This window comes from Amia ocellicauda, chromosome 22, assembly GCF_036373705.1.
Source record: "Amia ocellicauda isolate fAmiCal2 chromosome 22, fAmiCal2.hap1, whole genome shotgun sequence".
Taxonomy (NCBI): domain Eukaryota; kingdom Metazoa; phylum Chordata; class Actinopteri; order Amiiformes; family Amiidae; genus Amia; species Amia ocellicauda.
Genome location: NC_089871.1, coordinates 10,139,060 through 10,157,415, shown reverse-complemented (window position 1 = coordinate 10,157,415; position 18,356 = coordinate 10,139,060). Strand labels below are relative to the sequence as shown.

General features: G+C 44.3%; 1 protein-coding gene across 1 annotated transcript; it reads right to left on the bottom strand.

Annotated features, from left to right (window-relative positions):
• Nucleotides 1-3,165: 3,165 nt before the first annotated feature.
• Nucleotides 3,166-14,181, bottom strand: LOC136718530 (multidrug and toxin extrusion protein 1). The gene is made up of 17 exons (XM_066696282.1): nucleotides 13,908-14,181; nucleotides 12,761-12,862; nucleotides 12,068-12,136; nucleotides 11,448-11,596; nucleotides 10,817-10,859; nucleotides 10,310-10,354; nucleotides 10,055-10,152; nucleotides 9,840-9,937; nucleotides 9,072-9,185; nucleotides 8,849-8,916; nucleotides 8,133-8,241; nucleotides 7,743-7,818; nucleotides 7,470-7,539; nucleotides 6,850-6,982; nucleotides 5,089-5,183; nucleotides 4,705-4,833; nucleotides 3,166-3,549 (listed from the first exon to the last, which is right to left on the bottom strand). The coding sequence occupies exons 1-17, from the start codon at nucleotides 14,076-14,078 to the stop codon at nucleotides 3,166-3,168; spliced, it is 1,953 nt and encodes a 650-aa protein (XP_066552379.1). The 5' UTR covers nucleotides 14,079-14,181.
• Nucleotides 14,182-18,356: the final 4,175 nt, after the last annotated feature.

Here is an 18,356-nt window from a genome sequence, read left to right as displayed (position 1 = left end):
TTTAACAGCCGTAGAACAAGTATATTAGCGACATCATGAATGCATTTTATAAAATAAAAATAAAAATACAGCATTAAGAGTTATTAGAGTGAAGACCTAGAGAGTGCATGAAACAACCTACCCCAGCACGAACAGAGTCCCTATTGAGGGATTACTGGGAACTTTCTGCATGTGCTGTTCTTAAAGGTAGATTCCCAAATTAATAACATCCGACTACATTTCTTATTAGTAAAATACTGTTTATTTGGTATCGTATTTTACATTTTGCATAAAAGAAAACAATTCAATTTTTTTTAATACTCATGATTAAAATCTTTAAAAATCAATCCTTAAAATCACTTAAAATTTTTAAAAATCTGTGATTTTAACAAACCACAAAACAATTAACTTCAAATTAAACGTGCCCAAAACAACAAAACAAACGTGATAAAAGCAAAAACTGCTCACCAACATAAAGGTCCAATACATTGAAAATAACTGAAAATGCATTGAACAAAATAAAAAAACAATTAAAAAGGTAAAAATAAAAAACAAACAAAAAAAGTCCAATGCATTTAAAATTAAATCCAAATCGGTCAATGTATTTGCCAAAAAATATAACAAAACTTAAACCAAAAAACCCTAAACAATGTGGTTTAAAAGCAACTAAATCTTTAAAAACAATTAAGATTCATTTTTAAAATCTTTTTCTTTTTAAAAACAATCATCCATAAAATCTTTAAAAGATCTTGGACTCGGGCTCCAGCAGGGGGAACTGACCGTCCCCGGAGGTGGGTCCCATCATGGGATCCTGAGCTCCCCCAGATCTTGTATGTGCCAGTTCTTATAGGCTTCCTCCTTGCCCCTCTGATGGACCTCCAGATTGACGTAGTCCCTCACGAGCACCATGCCCCTCCGCGCGATGACAATCGGGTCCAGCTCCTGCTTATTGAATAGACAGATATTCCATCCCTCCCACAGGGCCTGCTTCACTGCGCAGACGACACGCCACCAGCACCTCAGGGTGGAAGATGTTAATCCCCTGGCAGGACCGTACCAGATCTGCCGGACGGTTGCCCGCGCAGGAACGGCAAACCTGTGGAGGAACGGAGAAAACAGGAGCCAGACCCTGTAGGCGGAGGGGCAATCTCTAAAGATGTGAGCCTCCTTCTCCTTCCCCAGGCAACCCTTATAGGGGCAGGTGTCATAAGGAGCTATGCCCCTTCTGTGCATGAACACTCGGGTGGGGAGACACCGACTCACAGCCATCCAGGAGACATCTTTCTGCGTGTTCGTGAGGCAAACGTGCGTAGCGTTAGCCCAGATAAACCGGCAGGTTTCGGGAGGGAAATCTTCTATCCGGCTGGTCTCCTGGGTAGATCTCATCTGGCTACAGATGGTCTTGTAATCCCAGGAGGCCAGCACGACTTTATGGAGGCCTACTTCGAGCGCAAAGGCTCGGAGCGCCCTGTAGAACGGCGGGGGATCCCACGAGTGCGACCTGGTGTTATCCATGGCGCAGAGGCCGAATGGTCTCAGGCTGCTGGCAAAATAAAAGCGGTTCATGAAACTCACCTTCTTGCCAGCAGCCTGGATGTTCTTGACCACATAGGCCAGCCCCTGCGCCTTTATCAGCCGCACAACGTCCGGGACCCCCCTGCCTCCATCCAGGGTACCCTTCACCATCTGCACTCTTTTCAGCCTCTCCATTTTGCTCCCCCAGACAAACCGGAATATAATTCGGGTCACTAATTTTGCGATGACCTTGTCTGGGGGGAAGATCATTCCTACGTAGAGGAGTATCGGGAAGAGGATGGCCTTTACGACCAGCACCTTACCAGCCATCGTCAAGGTCCTTGTGCTCCAGCCGTGGATCTTCCTTTGGACCTTCGCTATGGCCTCCTCCCAGCTCCGGGTGCCCGTGTTGGTCCCGTCGATCGTGATCCCCAGAACCTTGATAGACGGCTTCACAGGGAACACGGTCGGCGGGCCCCGGCCGACAGGCCATGCCCTGGAGAGGTAGACCTCGCTCTTGGCCTTGTTCACAGCGGCCCCCGTCGCCCTGCAGAAGCCGTCCAGCAGTTCCTCGACCCTGGCCACGGACGGAGCGTCCGTGCAGACCACGGCCACGTCGTCCATATAGGCCAGGGCCTTCAGTTGCTCTCCGCCGGAACCCGGGAGATGGAAACCTGTCACCCGGACGTCCCGGCGGATCGCCTGCATGAACGGCTCCAAGCAGAGGACGTACAGCAGGGCCGACAGGGGACAACCCTGCCAGACCCCCGACCTGACCGGAAATGGTTCGGTCAGGTGGCGGTTCACAAGGACTCTGCTGCTTAGGCCGCTGTAGATGATCTTGACCCACTTCCTCAGGCCAAGAGCGAGACCCATCCTCTCCATGACAAGCTGCAGGTATTCGTGGCCCACTCTGTCGAAGGCTTTCTCCTGGTCCAAGCTGATTAGGACCAGGGGAAGCCCTCTCTCGTTCGAGTAGGCCACGACATCCCTGAGCAGCATGGCGTTGTCGGCCGCCGATCTCCCCCGGGCACCACAGACCTGGTCGGGACCCACGACTTGAGGGAGTGGCCGCTGCAGCCGGAGCGTCAGTGCTTTGGCCAGTATCTTGTAGTCGGTGCACAGGAGGCTGACTGGCCGCCAGTTCCTCAGATCTTTTTGGTCTCCCTTCTTGTGAAGAAGGGAGAGGATACTCTTCTTCATAGAAGGGGCCAATCTGCCCTCTCTGTACATCGACCCCAAGACCTGGGCCGAACCCAAATAAAAAAGCGTCAGAGCCTTCATGTTGCCTAAAAGACAGGAGAGAAAAAGCACTTTGGTTTAAGGAGTGCCGAGAAGGATGCACACAACACCCATGGTTAGAACTGTATTCATCACCAGCGGCCCTGCCAATAGATACCACCACTGAGCCCCAGGGTCACCTGGAACAGCAAGCCAGACTTCTTGACTTATGACCTCAGAGTAAGCAATAAGGACAGTATGCAGTGACTGGGTATGCAGTAGTCACAAGGGAGAGGAGGAGGAAGTCAACCAGGAAGACACTCTGTGCTTGTGTGTGTGTGTGTGACAGGTCTATCAGTGTGGTGAGGAAGAGTTTGTATCATTCTGACAGCCAGGGGGAAAGGTAGACAGTTGTACCCAGGACCTCTAAAGCCTCCGACCCTCAACAGCTCAGGAGGGGGTGGTAAAATTGGCCCATGGTGGTGCCGTGAAGTTGCCCCACTCCTGTGCTGTGGTGAAGTTGCTCCACTCCTGTGCTGTGGTGGAGCTGCCCAACTCCTGTGCTGTGGTGGAGTTGCCCCAGGCCAGAGCCAAAGCCTCCGCAGGAAAGGCCAAGTGCATGATGATGCCGACTGCCAGGAAGCACACTGCGGCCAGAACTACCAGCCCCCGACGCAGCACCAGCTGGGAGATGGAGAGCACCCCCACGGGGACGTCCTCCCAAGCCCCGTCCCCACCACAGGCCTCTGTCCCCCGAACCACCAGGGCCAGCTCCCCCGTCTCCTCCGTTCTGATGGCAGCGTACGCACAGTGTCTCCTGCCGTTCAGCTGCATCTGGGAACACAGAGAGGAGAGGAGAGGTCAGGGTTCCCCACAGCACTGCACATCAAGCAGGCCCGAGTCAACTGTGCAGAAAACAGAGGACGTGCAACAGCAATTTAGGGTCTGTGAGGTTAAGCACGGTTATATCTTTCCAACATCAGACGCTTTTCGCCACAGGATTGATCCATGCGGTTTGTTATTGCCTTATCCTCCCAGACCTGTCATCAGGCCAGCGAAGTGCAGACTTCCATCTCCTAATCTCACTGGTATGAGAGGATGTGAGCAGCAGGTTCAGGCACAGTGACTTTCAGTGCACAATCACAGGTCAATGTTAAAGATAAGCGTATTGTAGCATTTAAATAATCCAGCTACAGACTCTGGATATTGATGCAATTGTATTTTTTAGTAAAGTTGCAAACATAGACACGAGGTGTTAAAACTCTATACTACTGTAAGATATTCTGGGTTGCAGTATATTTCTCTCCCTCAGAAATGTTTTCTGCCTGTGAGCGTGACGTCCTGCAAGGCCACAGCTTAATAATTTATGACATGGACCCAAGTACAGCTGGAAGGCATCAAGTTCATGCTCAACATGTGGACCCTAGCCAAATAGCAGGGGCCCACTTTTAGGGATGTCTTGCAGACAAGTTTCACTAGTGTGGGAGACCATGGTTCCATAAAATATGATCATATGCTGAACTCATGGTATAGAGGTGTTTTAATATGATTGGTTGAGAGGGAACATATAAAGTTATAAGAGAACAAAGAAGAACAAAAACAAAGAAGGTAAAGAATATCAAATTATATTAGTTGCACAAATTCTGTCACAAATAAATAATTGCACACCTGTGACTTGATACAACTCCCCTCAGAAAATAATTACATTGAGGATATACGAGTTTCAGTTAAAATATTATACAAATTGGCTAGAAATCATACACAGGGAAAATTCCTCTTACATTCCTCTTACAGTTGTGGCTGAAATTATTCACACCCTTCATTTGAAACATGTTATACGACCGTAATATTCCTGTTGATTGAGTTAAGACAGGGAGTGTAAATGTTTGCTACACCATGGATTCCCCCATCTTAACTCAGTTTCACACTTCATATGGAATACTCAGGTAAGTATAAGATTGTCCAGGACATCCTGGTTGAGTTCCTCACCTCTCCGCTCTGCTCTGCGGGCTGCTGTCCAGGGCCCGGGATGGACAGGGTGTCTTGCACAGTCTCTCCAATAGGGGGCTTCATCCCCACGCGTACCACATGCACTTTCCTCTTGGCTCGAGTCAGGGCCTGCACATCGACAAAGACACCACTTCAAAATACAAGGCATGGGCTGGTACTGGGAGGTTTTTCCTCAAGACAAGGAGATTGATTTCATAATGTTATTTATTCATGTGTTCATTTTAAACACAGTTTAGGTCAGTGTCTGATTAGCAAGGGGGAACGTTTCTACAACGTTATAATGTTTCTACATGGATAGGTTCCTGTGAGCGCAGCACTCAGCTGGTTCTGGGAGGCTGATACAGAGGAGTGGACAGGACTTGCCTCCTTGGTCACCTGCTTCCAGTTCAGTTTCATGATGACTGTGATGAAGGCGGTGGCCTGCAGGCACACACAAATCAGCAAACCCAGCCACAGGCCTAGGGGGAAAGGGCAGTGAGTTAACCTTGCAGAGTTTACTGGGAAGGGTGCTTTGAAATTTGTTTGCATGCTCAAGGTGAAATGGAGAGTAGGGAAGGAAATAATGTTTTACAACTCTGTATTTGATCAAACACCTGGTACATGAACTTCAATACATGAGTGAATTTTTCACATAACTACCTGTGATGTAGCACTGTGGATTAGTAGTTAGGGCTCTGGGTTCAAATCCTGGGTGGGGCAGTGCTGTTGTACCCTTGAGCAAGGTACTTCATTTAGATTGCTCCAGTAAAATGCTCAGGTACAAATGTAAGTCGCCCTGGATAAAAGTGTCTGCTAAATGACAAATAATGTAATGTAATGTGAAACCCCTACACAAGTCAAAAGCAGCCAACAGGTATGGTATTGGTGGCATTTGATCTTGGCGGTCCTTCAATGTTGTCTCATTTTACGTCGTTCCGAGATTAAGTTGGCAACATTGCACTCAACAGTCAGTCAAAATCATCTCTCTGTTCTCCAAATACATTTTTTTTACGGTAATTTGAACCGTTTACTCCTGAATTTTCACAATGGCTTCAAATAGGGACATTTTAGCTTTGACATAATCCATAATTTCCAGCCCCATTTCTGGTTCCGTGTCTTAGATTTCTACGGAATGCTGCGCATGCATAATTTTTAGTCGAAAACTCATGTGTAAACTTAATTTCCCAGCTGGAACTGCGTATTGAACTTGAAACAACGGAATACGATGTAATAGTGGAAGTAAAATGCAAAATACTGTAAAAGGCACTGTAATATTTCATACAATGATATGTGATTCATATTATAAAATACAGACCTTAAATGTTGGAATTATTAAAATGTATAATATTACAAACAATATAACAACATTCTCAGAACCAATTACGACAGAACTTCAGGGGATGACTGTATACAGATAAATAAGTTTGGACTGACATGCTGGTGCACATGTGAAGAAACCCTGGGGCTGCAGACAATTGATCCTGATCAAATGGGAGTGTAGACACGACACCACTGATCCTGATCAAATGTACCGATGCCTTTGATCCGGATCAGAAATGACATTGTAAAAGCACCAATTGATTTAAAAGAGACAGTGAAAACCTCAAGGACCCTTGGCCTCAGGAACCAAGCGTGGAGAATGCAGTGTAAAGTTTAAAATGGATCTTGACCAATGCGAATACCAATCCTGATCACAAAGCCTCTGAAACTTGTGGTTTCACTCCCACTGCATTCTTAATTACTTAACTCAACCCTTAATTGAACTGCTGAATGGCGAGAGGTTTTTAATTAGTATAAACCATTGAAGATGTTACCTTACCTGTAAACTATCATAACCAAGCAACCACACTGTAACTTCTTAGGAGCAATTTAAAAAGCTTCCATTTTGCTAATTATTTGTTCCAATAGGGTAGTTCAGCTCAGTAGCCAAGTGCTCATTTGGAATGAAATTGCAAAGGCCTCATTATGAGAAATGAGCAAGCACTGATTGGGGTTAGACAGCAATAAAAATAAATAAAAAAATCAACTCGAAAGTGTGTGGGTGGGTCATCATTTCAATAATAATTTTAGATTTTTGTTTGTATTATTGATGAATAAAACGTCTATGGGTTTAATCTTTTACAATTGTTCCATAAGAAATCATACCAATGACTCCTAGCTTTGCTGCAAACATTAAAGAGATCCCAACAGGGAGACCGATGGAGTAGTACGTAATAAGATTAGCAACTGCTGGAATCTTCTGCTTTCCCGCTCCCAGGAAGATGCCTGAAGAGACACACTGGGGAGAGAGAGAGAGAAAACAGCACAGCTTTACCATCACAGCGCTCATTGTCAAAGCTGTCAAAAAGCGATTTCATGAAAACGTACACACTGATGTGCAGACGCCATTATTACCGGCTCTCTCAACACTTCAGGCGTGTTCAAGGCTGAAGCATTTGAAATACATTACAATGGGACATTGAAAAACATTGGGACATTGAACAAAATAACAGTGCACATTGTCCAGCACAGATAGAGAGAGTGCATTCATACTCAGGCTGGACTGCAATTTGTTTTTAATCAATTAAGTTCAATCAACAACTAAATCAAGTAAATCTCTCCAATGTACAAATTAATTAATTCTCCTAAGCACACTTGATTTGGAGATCATTTGGAGGATGGATTACTTTAAAATACACACATTTATTAGTACCACACATTTTGATAATAATGTGTAAGGAGAGACTTCAGGCAAATAGATTAGCCCAGCCCCCTTCAAGACTTACCACAAGTGCATCGCAAACCTGCAGTGGAAGGTAAACGTTCATGACATGTGAAACCGTCTGCACAATCTCTCTGAGGAACAAAATCCAACAAGACAAAAGTCACCTCATGGCAAGTTTCCCTCTCTGTTTCTTTCCTTCATAGTTTGAACGAATGCTTCTTGAGGAGACACTGGTGTGGACAGGGTGACACACCCAAGCCTTTAATCACATTGTAATCTGGATTTACATTTCATTGCTTTCCTGAATTCTCACAGCCTTGTTGACCACACTCACTCATCAGAGGTGAAGATGTAGCCAATCACATTCTTTGTGGATCCCAGTATGATGGCCAAAACCCCAGACAGACAACCTAGAGAGAGAAAAATATGGAATTCAAATTGATACTCCACTTCATTGTGGAGGGAAATTCATGTGTTTAAAAAGTGTCCCCTGTTTGCCTGCGTCTAATTTTCAACTTTATTTTACTTCCTTTCTCTTTCCTCTATTTCTTGTGTTCCTTAACAGCCACCCACCCTGAATTACGTCTTTAATTATCGGCAACATCCTCAGTTCAGAACAGATCTGCACAGTGCTCACCGTACCCCCCGTGATGAAATGCACAGATCCATCAAAAGACCATTACAGCAACTTGAGAGAATCAGAGGGCAAGCCTCCCAGACTGACCTGCAAAGATGAGGGTAACCTTGCTGGACAAGAGCGCCTTGGCAGTCTGGCCGGCCCCCAGCGCGTTCCCCACACGCACGCAGGCCGCTGCTTGAATTCCTGCGGGGATCTGCTCAGCACAACACAGGAGTAGGGTAACATGCTCCACTTTACATCACTACTCATTAGTCAAGTTTTGAACAAATGTCAGGTGAAAATTATGCTGAGGAAAATCCTCTTACAACTATGGTAACTTAATTTATCACTATTATGTCTGGTAGCAGGGTTTCCAGCTACCATGCGACACATTTTCTACTGGATTTTCTGTCCTGTTGTTCACAACTGCTTCTGTCCAATATTGCTAATTATTAAATTGGTTTATTAACACTGACAAAGGTCTTTATCCACTGATGACTTACATCTATAAAACCTGTGACACCGTGCCGCTGCAGGATCAGGGTTAGAGATGACTGGTCGCGTGCTATAGAGCCTTACATCTGGTAACAGTAATTGGCAAAACAACCTACACGCAATATAACTTGGTTATAACATTAATTTATGTAATTTAATTGTCAGATGAATAAATTCCGCTGCATACATATCTTTGGAAATATATAACCAATTAAATGACCCGCTGCATACACTGTAGAAGCAAATAAAACATAGCCTCAAACATCTTCCCAGTGAAATTAATCAGTTAGTGTTTAGTTATACATAGTTAATCATTATGCTTTTACCATATAAGCAATTGATCCCAGCTCCATGATCACATGTTGGGCCCCAAGGTCTATCTGCCCCAGCATACCTGCAGGCCAACAGCAACAGTCAACAAAGCAAAGGAAAGCAAACAAAGTGCTGATATGAGGTGTCTGTACTTAAACAGTAGAACCATTCTTCAAGGGAGACAGCAAGAAAAGGACCACATAACCATGCTGCCATATTAGGTTAACAGATCCCGACCTGCTAGGATGTTCCCGATCTCGAAAATCCACCACTCGAAGCACGTCATGAGGGTGCTGGGAATGGCCAGCTGCATGAAGGCCCCCCACTCCTGCAGGGATGCTGTAGACCAGCCTGTAGGGGGAGAATATTCTTAGAATACGTTCTGAAATCATTTGAAATATAAACCCTGACACTGATGCCACCAAGGAGCAGAGTCAGGACACAAAAAAAGCACCAATTACAAGGATCTGGGGGATCCCAATGTGGCTTCAGGGTTCTGGGAGTCTGTTCTATTAATCATTGACAATAAGACTAGTATTAAAAGTGAACTTTTAATGTGCTGCCAGTGTGACCCGAGGATCATATACTAGAGCAGAAAATGATGTATAGAGCCTTGGGCTGAGTTGTAGCCTTCTTGGCACTTTTGAAGGTTTCCTGTAATGTCAGTATAGCTCAGGTTTGTCCCTAAAAAATGTAACACTTATGCATTTTATCCCATTTGCCTTTCAGCCCCTTCATAGTAGATTTCAGATTGGGATTTGGGATCTATAGGGTGTTATTTTAGGTGGCTGACTTGCTTCAATTTCTTTTCTAAAATGTCTCCTAATGATGTAACACCACAGTTTTCAAGTTGGGCGAGGGACATTCCTGCTCTCAGTAACCATCTTGCCTGCTGCTTCAGTTTGCACTATCACACTGCAGGCATAGGCAAGCATTAGAAAATACAAGACAGCCTCTAAGGTAAAGCAGGGACTGTGTCATCACTACGGCACTTCTTTCACTGACCTCCCCAGGTCTCTACATGCAGTTTCTTCCATCGGATGAAGGCATACAAAAGTATACAGATGGAGATTTGAGCTATGGAGTTGGCTGCTGCAGACCCTCTAAAAACATGGGGAAGATAACAGATTGGTATTCACAATCATGCTTTATAAACATCAAACATCAGAAGAAAATTTAAATCGATAATAAGGCAGAAAAATATTAATAGAAATGCTTACTTTACTCCAAGTTGCAACTCAATCAACAAGAAGTAGTTTGTTGCCAGATTTATGATATTTGCAGCTGCAGCAGCATATAGCTGAGGCCAAATTATACCCTAGGAAATAAAGCATGAATGTAATCATTGAAGTATTTTTCCATTCTACTCTATAATACATACATAATACATTACAACCAGTCAAACCAGATCAGCATGAGAGACACCAATCGCACACCCATGCACACACAGACACACACAGACACACACAGTATACCTGGTTCTGTAGATAAGACGTTTGTAGGTAATGAAGAAACATGGCCTATAGTGAGAGAAAATACCAAGTCATGGTTTCAAGAGATGGCAAGAATAACAGGGCAGATGAAACTCTCATGACAAGCATGTCTGACACCCTGACAATGACATCACTGCTTTACTGGTGACATAAGCTGTGGTCTATAGATGCCTATATGCAGCTCAGGGATTGGATCAAAGCTCTGTGCAGTGTTTCCTAGTCATAGTGGAAACCCAGGTTTTTCTGTTTTCCATGTTCTGAAAATAAAGATTGTTCTTGTCTGATGCACATCAGTTCAGTGGCCACAGTTGGCAGAGCGTTGGCTGCATTGGGTGGGTGCAATGAGTGGGGGATCTAGAGCTGGCTGCACTGCACAATAATGCCCCTCACCCCCACCTGACTAATTTAAAATAAGCAACCCTAAAAAAGTCAAACAAATTGGACTCAATACACAGAGAAGTTCCTTCATGTTTGTATAAATATACTCACAGGAACAGCAGGCAAAAATGCAACCACATAAAGCTGAGATATGCTGAAACACAGAAACAATCATCCTTACTTCTAAAAAATTGTCTCATTTAACATCATACACTGATTGTGCATATAAACAAAAGTTATTAACAAACAGTTGTGCACAACTGAATGGCACTTAACTGACCTATTCACCTGGCTTGGCTCACAATGGAGGAAAAACAAGACAATTAGCAATATCTTATCCAGAGCTGCAGTCTAAGATTATAGTCTTTAATTCTGAGTTGCTAGCAAGAAAAAAAATCATTTATTTAATATTTTATGTGATGCAAAGCAATCAGTCTTTAGACTCACTAAGAAGAAAAGCTAATCCCAAGTCCACCAACATAGCATTATCTACAGAGAATTGCAACACATGGGCTCATAGCTATAGAACCAGCTCCCTGATTGTACTATATACCTAATCATTTCTTGATCTGTTTGGTCAGATGAACAATGATAATAATCCCAAATGTAAGGAAAAGACTCCACTATTTGGGGAATTATAATTCCTAGCCTTGTTTGTTTCCTTTAAACAGGGCAACCCAACCCTACCCACAATGATGATGAGGATTATTATGATGATAATTATTACTGTTGTTAGTCTCACCTGGCCACTTCGGGGTCCTGATGCAGAGCCAGTAAGATGGTCTCTGTGTTGATGAGAATTGCCCAGCAAGGCAGGCAGAACAGCATCAGGATGAGAATACTCCTCTGCAGAATCTCTCCCACTCGCTTCAGGTTCTTGCCCCCAAATGTCTGTGAGGGAAAGGGAATGGAAGAAGGATTTAGGGTGTGTCAGCATAACACACCATGTTGAGCACAAGCAGATGCGTCTGTCAGGTTTGTCACGACATTCTCCAATTACCATTCATCCATTTGTGACAAACCACTTATACTAGTACAGGTGATAGTAAACCAGAGCTGAACCCAGCAGGCCATCCTGGATGGGATGCTCATTCATGACAGGGCATCAGACACACATACATCGCACTCACACGACTACAGGGCAATATGGTGGAGCCAATCAACCTCAGCAGCTTGTCTTTGGGATGTGGGCAACACTGGGGCACCTGGAGAAAACCCAAATGACCCTGGGGAGAGCAGGCACACTCCACACAGGTAGACACCCGAGGCCAGACTCGAAGCTGTGAGGCAGCAATGCTAACCTCTGCACCGCCGTGCCGCCCGCAGGCAAAGAACAAAATTTGCAAACCACAAAAAACGTACCTGAGATACTAATGTGTCGCATGCTAAGCCCAACCCAAATCCTGTTGCAGCCGTAGTGACGTTGATCACCTGAAAGGAAAAACACCACTGTGAAGGCAGCTTCAAGCTCTTCCCTCTGGGCTATTCATTTCTATTAAAATCTCCTCGTCTCACTGTACTGCTTATTTTCAATGCATATCATTTATCCTCCTTCATTTGTAATAGACTGGGTGAGCACAATCAAGTCCCTTCTGGTTCTTTAACACGTGATCTGGGCCTCCATGTCCAAAACACACTTACTGCTGATGCAAGAGCAAAGCCACCCAGTTTGGCATTCCCCACCCTTCCCCACTCCATTTGTCTCTTCTAATCTACTCCAGGTTTCAGGAGCTGCGGGTATTCAAGCCAGAAGCAGGTGCTGAACACGGTATGCATGTTACTTGATTTTGCACAGCCCCACGTGTGAAGTCACAATGTAGCTTGCCAAAACCCTATGTGGAAATAAAGTGTGAAGTCATGAGAGAATATTATTTCTAATTACGGATAAGTGCACAATGACCTTTCCAAGTATGCTGCAACCCTGTGTAATAAGAAAGATTGGGTGGCAAAGCCATTACATTTTCACATGTATACCCTACAGGCCTCAGAACAGAGCCCCCCCACTCACACAATCACCACAATCAAGCTCCCTCTGGCTCTTTATCACACACTTACTGCTGATGCAAGAGCAAAGCCACCCAGTTCGGCATTCCCCAGGTGACCACAAAATATACTGGTGACGAAACTCAGGAAGTAATTCAATATCTGAGACACCACCTGTAGATAAAGACAAGAAAATATAACCATTGGCATCTGAATTCCATTAAAACCTTTTTTCAGTAATTCTGTTTTTAATGTAATATGCATGTGTCAAACTGAAGACCATTTTAATTATTTCTTACAATGATACTTTGTCATATTTGCATTTGTATTCTCTGGCTTTTACAGTGAGTGTGTATACGAGGCACAATTAAACATGAACAGAGTGTTTGAGGAGCTTTTCATTAATCATTAATAAAAAATACTAAAGACCAGACCTTAAGTGAAATTGATAGCTTTGCGTGTTATTGATCAGCAAAACAGATTAAACAGAATTTATGTGCCCTTAACTGATGTGAATATTTGCACGCCCCCATAAGAGCTCAAATCTGGAGATAATAGTGTAACATAGTGCTTGGTATCCCATCCTCCCCGATTTATGCTAGGGAAGCACCTGACCCACAGGATGCCCCTGATTGGCTGAATTCCTCAATAAAAGCTGGAAGGGGGAAGAGAGAACACAGAAAAAAACAAAGGATTGTGTGTGTGTGTGTGTGTGTGTGTGTGTGTGTGTGTGTGTGTGTGTGTGTGTGTGTGAGTGTGTGAGTGAGTGAGTGAGTGAGAGAGAGAGCGAGAGAGCGAGCTACCTGGTAATGAACTTTTGGCTTATGGACTGTGACTGTTCTTTTGGATTTGTCTACCTATTTCCTGAGGCCCTGGCTCTTACATGAGCCCTGTGTGGCAACCCCCCATGGTGTCACAATTATGAAAGCCCATAAGCAACTTTCACTTTAATTGTGCCTCAGGGACCTCTGACTCACACATCTTACACCAAGAAATAGTATCATGACTAAAAGATAGTCTGCCACTGGTTTATTAGACTTATCTTGGAGCTACAGCCTTCTGCTACAGAACTGAAGCCTTATTATGTGTATCATGCTGCAACATCTGGATTGTTTCCCTCGTGTTATGCAATAGAGGGTTAAAATAAGAGCCGTATATATGCACTATTATTTTGTTGCTCTGAGCATTGCACACAGATTATACAAGATCAATGTCCTACCAAAGGCCCAGTTAAGCGCAGGACTTCATAAAGCTCTTCTCTGTAAACCAGTGGGATCCATCGTCTCAGACAGGCGCAGCAGAAGAGCTTGGAACTCGGGCTGGGGTCCTCTGCAGGTGTCTCTCGGATTGCTGGAGAATCTTCACTCTCTTCATGCTTGGTCTCGTACATTTCCCCGGCAGGGAAACCTTCAACCTGGGTCTCGTGGTGTTTGTTCCAAAGTTCCTGGATGAACTGCTGGCCACTGCAGTGGTCGGAACCCAGGCCAACACCGAGGTGCTGGTGAAAGAAACTGATCTTTGAAATATGTATTTATCTTTATCTCATTGGTATTCTTCCTCAAAGGGTATAGAATCAAGCTGTAGGTGGTAACAGTGTAATTTGCTTCATTTTTGTTGGTGATAAAAAAAAAAAGAGAAACGTTAGTTTGAAATAGGTGGATACCAACTGATCCTTAACTATGCCACATGGTAATAAAGCCAATGCCCTGGAGGTACTGTCGGTTACTCGGCTGTCAGGAAGGAAGATACACAGCATTAACGTATATGTATGACCATGTTTCACTCCATTAAAATGCGCCAATCCACAGGGTCATTGGTAGGAGATGAGAGAATGGCCCATCTGACCTCAAAACTTTCCAAGTCGTTTTTTTAAATCATAAAACTGCAATTAAAAAACAACTTGCACAGACTGCAAATAAAAACATAAAACAAAGTATTACATGCATCCAGTTATTTTTGAGCACTTACTATCATTGCATGAAGATGGGTTTCTTCCCATTTGTACATATATTTTGTCTGTTAAAGGAGATTTCGATTGGCAATGGTCAGGGTGTGACATTTGAATACTGAACTGAATATTTCAATATTTGTTTCCCAAAGATCTTACCTCCTGTAACAAACTGTTACACCATGCTTTTTCAAGCAGGGCAGTGACACAGATAGCCCTATTACAGCCCTTAAAGTAATAAAACGCAGGTCACACATGTAGGTCATCTCAGGTGCTGTCTCCCCTCACTGCGAGTCGCTACACTGAGATTATTGCTTTTTTTTAGATTACAGAATAATGATGAACGCGAAATTAAAATAATTATGGCTTTAATGTTGAAATATTATATTTTGATATACTAGGGCTTAATGTGATATTTATGGTTTAATAATTGAATCGTCCAATATGTTGTGTATCGGACCCGTGTTATTTTTTCATCTCTAACTAATGAACTACAAGGATGTTTTCGGTTGTACGGTCATAAACCACAATTGTAATTTAATAACTATTGAGTTATTGAGTTTAATTAATTCAGATTTGCACTGTACAGAGACGAGCTGAAGGGAGAATTTACATGTAGAAAGTACACCGTAGATCATTTTATGATGTATTGGACCGAGAGTCGCTACACATGTTGATATCATATAATAATCACATATAATTTGATTTGTAGAATCAGTCCTGCACCTCCATTACATTTACACACATTTCGCCTAATCTACAATACAGGATGACAAGAGAGCCCTCTGCCGGCTACTAAGGGAACTTCATCTTTGGGACTTACAGTGTTTCCCCCGGTGGGCGGATTTCTGGATGGTTTCTGTTATTGGATGTTAAGTTAGAAAGTGGTTTACTAACATAAACAATGACCAATGTTTTTTGGACGGACCGAGCTTATCATTGTAATTGTATTGTTAATATTAGTAAATGGTATCCTTCTTCAATTGCTAACATGAGAAAGTCTAACTTTGAAAAGTACAAACTCTGGACAGCAATGGTAAAGATGAATACGTTTTATATTATTAAGCCTTTTAACCCCTACCCCGTTACACATGCAACCCTACAGAAAAAGCTTTACATTTGGAATCGTAGCTGTTTTTTTATTTATTTAGTTTTCTTTACATAAGAAATAAAACGTAGGTAACATGTAACTATCTAACATGTTCTCTCCCCAATTAAACAGTCAATAATTATGCTAATCGATCTGCTTAACACCGCACGATGACCTATGGACTTTCTTACAACTTTAACAGCCGTAGAACAAGTATATTAGCGACATCATGAATGCATTTTATAAAATAAAAATAAAAATACAGCATTAAGAGTTATTAGAGTGAAGACCTAGAGAGTGCATGAAACAACCTACCCCAGCACGAACAGAGTCCCTATTGAGGGATTACTGGGAACTTTCTGCATGTGCTGTTCTTAAAGGTAGATTCCCAAATTAATAACATCCGACTACATTTCTTATTAGTAAAATACTGTTTATTTGGTATCGTATTTTACATTTTGCATAAAAGAAAACAATTCAATTTTTTTTAATACTCATGATTAAAATCTTTAAAAATCAATCCTTAAAATCACTTAAAATTTTTAAAAATCTGTGATTTTAACAAACCATAAAACAATTAACTTCAAATTAAACGTGCCCAAAACAACAAAACAAACGTGATAAAAGCAAAAACTGCTCACCAACATAAAGGTCCAATACATTGAAAATAACTGAAAATGCATTGAACAAAATAAAAAAACAATTAAAAAGGTAAAAATAAAAAACAAACAAAAAAAGTCCAATGCATTTAAAATTAAATCCAAATCGGTCAATGTATTTGACAAAAAAAATATAACAAAACTTAAACCAAAAAACCCTAAACAATGTGGTTTAAAAGCAACTAAATCTTTAAAAACAATTAAGATTCATTTTTAAAATCTTTTTTTTTTTAAAAACAATCATCCATAAAATCTTTAAAAGATCTTGGACTCGGGCTCCAGCAGGGGGAACTGACCGTCCCCGGAGGTGGGTCCCATCATGGGATCCTGAGCTCCCCCAGATCTTGTATGTGCCAGTTCTTATAGGCTTCCTCCTTGCCCCTCTGATGGACTTCCAGATTGACGTAGTCCCTCACGAGCACCATGCCCCTCCGCGCGATGACAATCGGGTCCAGCTCCTGCTTGTTGAACAGACAGATGTTCCGTCCCTCCCACAGTGCCTGCTTCACTGCGCAGACGACACGCCACCAGCACCTCAGGGTGGATGTTGATATTCCCCTGGCCGGACCGTACAGGATCTGCTGGGCGGTCGCCCGCGCAGGAACGGCAAACCTGTGGAGGAACGGAGAAAACAGGAGCCAGACCCTGTGGGCGGAGGGGCACTCACTAAAGATGTGAGCCTCCGTCTCCTTCCCCAGGCAACCCTTATAGGGGCAGGTGTCATAAGGAGCTATGCCCCTTCTGTGCATGAACACTCGGGTGGGGAGACACCGACTCACAGCCATCCAGGAGACATCTTTCTGCGTGTTCGTGAGGCAAACGTGCGTAGCGTTAGCCCAGATAAACCGGCAGGTTTCGGGAGGGAAATCTTCTATCCGGCTGGTCTCCTGGGTAGATCTCATCTGGCTACAGATGGTCTTGTAATCCCAGGAGGCCAGCACGACTTTATGGAGGCCTACTTCGAGCGCAAAGGCTCGGAGCGCCCTGTAGAACGGCGGGGGATCCCACGAGTGCGGCCTGGTGTTATCCATGGCGCAGAGGCCGAATGGTCTCAGGCTGCTGGCAAAATAAAAGCGGTTCATGAAACTCACCTTCTTGCCAGCAGCCTGGATGTTCTTGACCACATAGGCCAGCCCCTGCGCCTTTATCAGCCGCACTACGTCCGGGACCCCCCTGCCTCCATCCAGGGTACCCTTCACCATCTGCACTCTTTTCAGCCTCTCCATTTTGCTCCCCCAGACAAACCGGAATATAATTCGGGTCACTAATTTTGCGATGACCTTGTCTGGGGGGAAGATCATTCCTACGTAGAGGAGTATCGGGAAGAGGATGGCCTTTACGACCAGCACCTTACCAGCCATCGTCAAGGTCCTTGTGCTCCAGCCGTGGATCTTCCTTTGGACCTTCGCTATGGCCTCCTCCCAGCTCCGGGTGCCCGTGTTGGTCCCGTCGATCGTGATCCCCAGAACCTTGATAGACGGCTTCACAGGGAACACGGTCGGCGGGCCCCGGCCGACAGGCCATGCCCTGGAGAGGTAGACCTCGCTCTTGGCCTTGTTCACAGCGGCCCCCGTCGCCCTGCAGAAGCCGTCCAGCAGTTCCTCGACCCTGGCCACGGACGGAGCGTCCGTGCAGACCACGGCCACGTCGTCCATATAGGCCAGGGCCTTCAGTTGCTCTCCGCCGGAACCCGGGAGATGGAAACCTGTCACCCGGACGTCCCGGCGGATCGCCTGCATGAACGGCTCCAAGCAGAGGACGTACAGCAGGGCCGACAGGGGACAACCCTGCCAGACCCCCGACCTGACCGGAAATGGTTCGGTCAGGTGGCGGTTCACAAGGACTCTGCTGCTTAGGCCGCTGTAGATGATCTTGACCCACTTCCTCAGGCCAAGAGCGAGACCCATCCTCTCCATGACAAGCTGCAGGTATTCGTGGCCCACTCTGTCGAAGGCTTTCTCCTGGTCCAAG

Coding starts and splice junctions, on each gene's coding strand:
- LOC136718530 (XM_066696282.1), bottom strand. CDS start 14,078: ATGTACGAGACCAAGCATGAAGAGAGTGAAGATTCTCCAGCAATCCGA. Junction 8,242..8,848: donor TGGGATCAATTGCTTATATG/GTAAAAGCATAA, acceptor TGTGCTGAGCAG/ATCCCCGCAGGAATTCAAGC. Junction 7,540..7,742: donor TACATCTTCACCTCTGATGA/GTGAGTGTGGTC, acceptor TTTGTTCCTCAG/AGAGATTGTGCAGACGGTTT.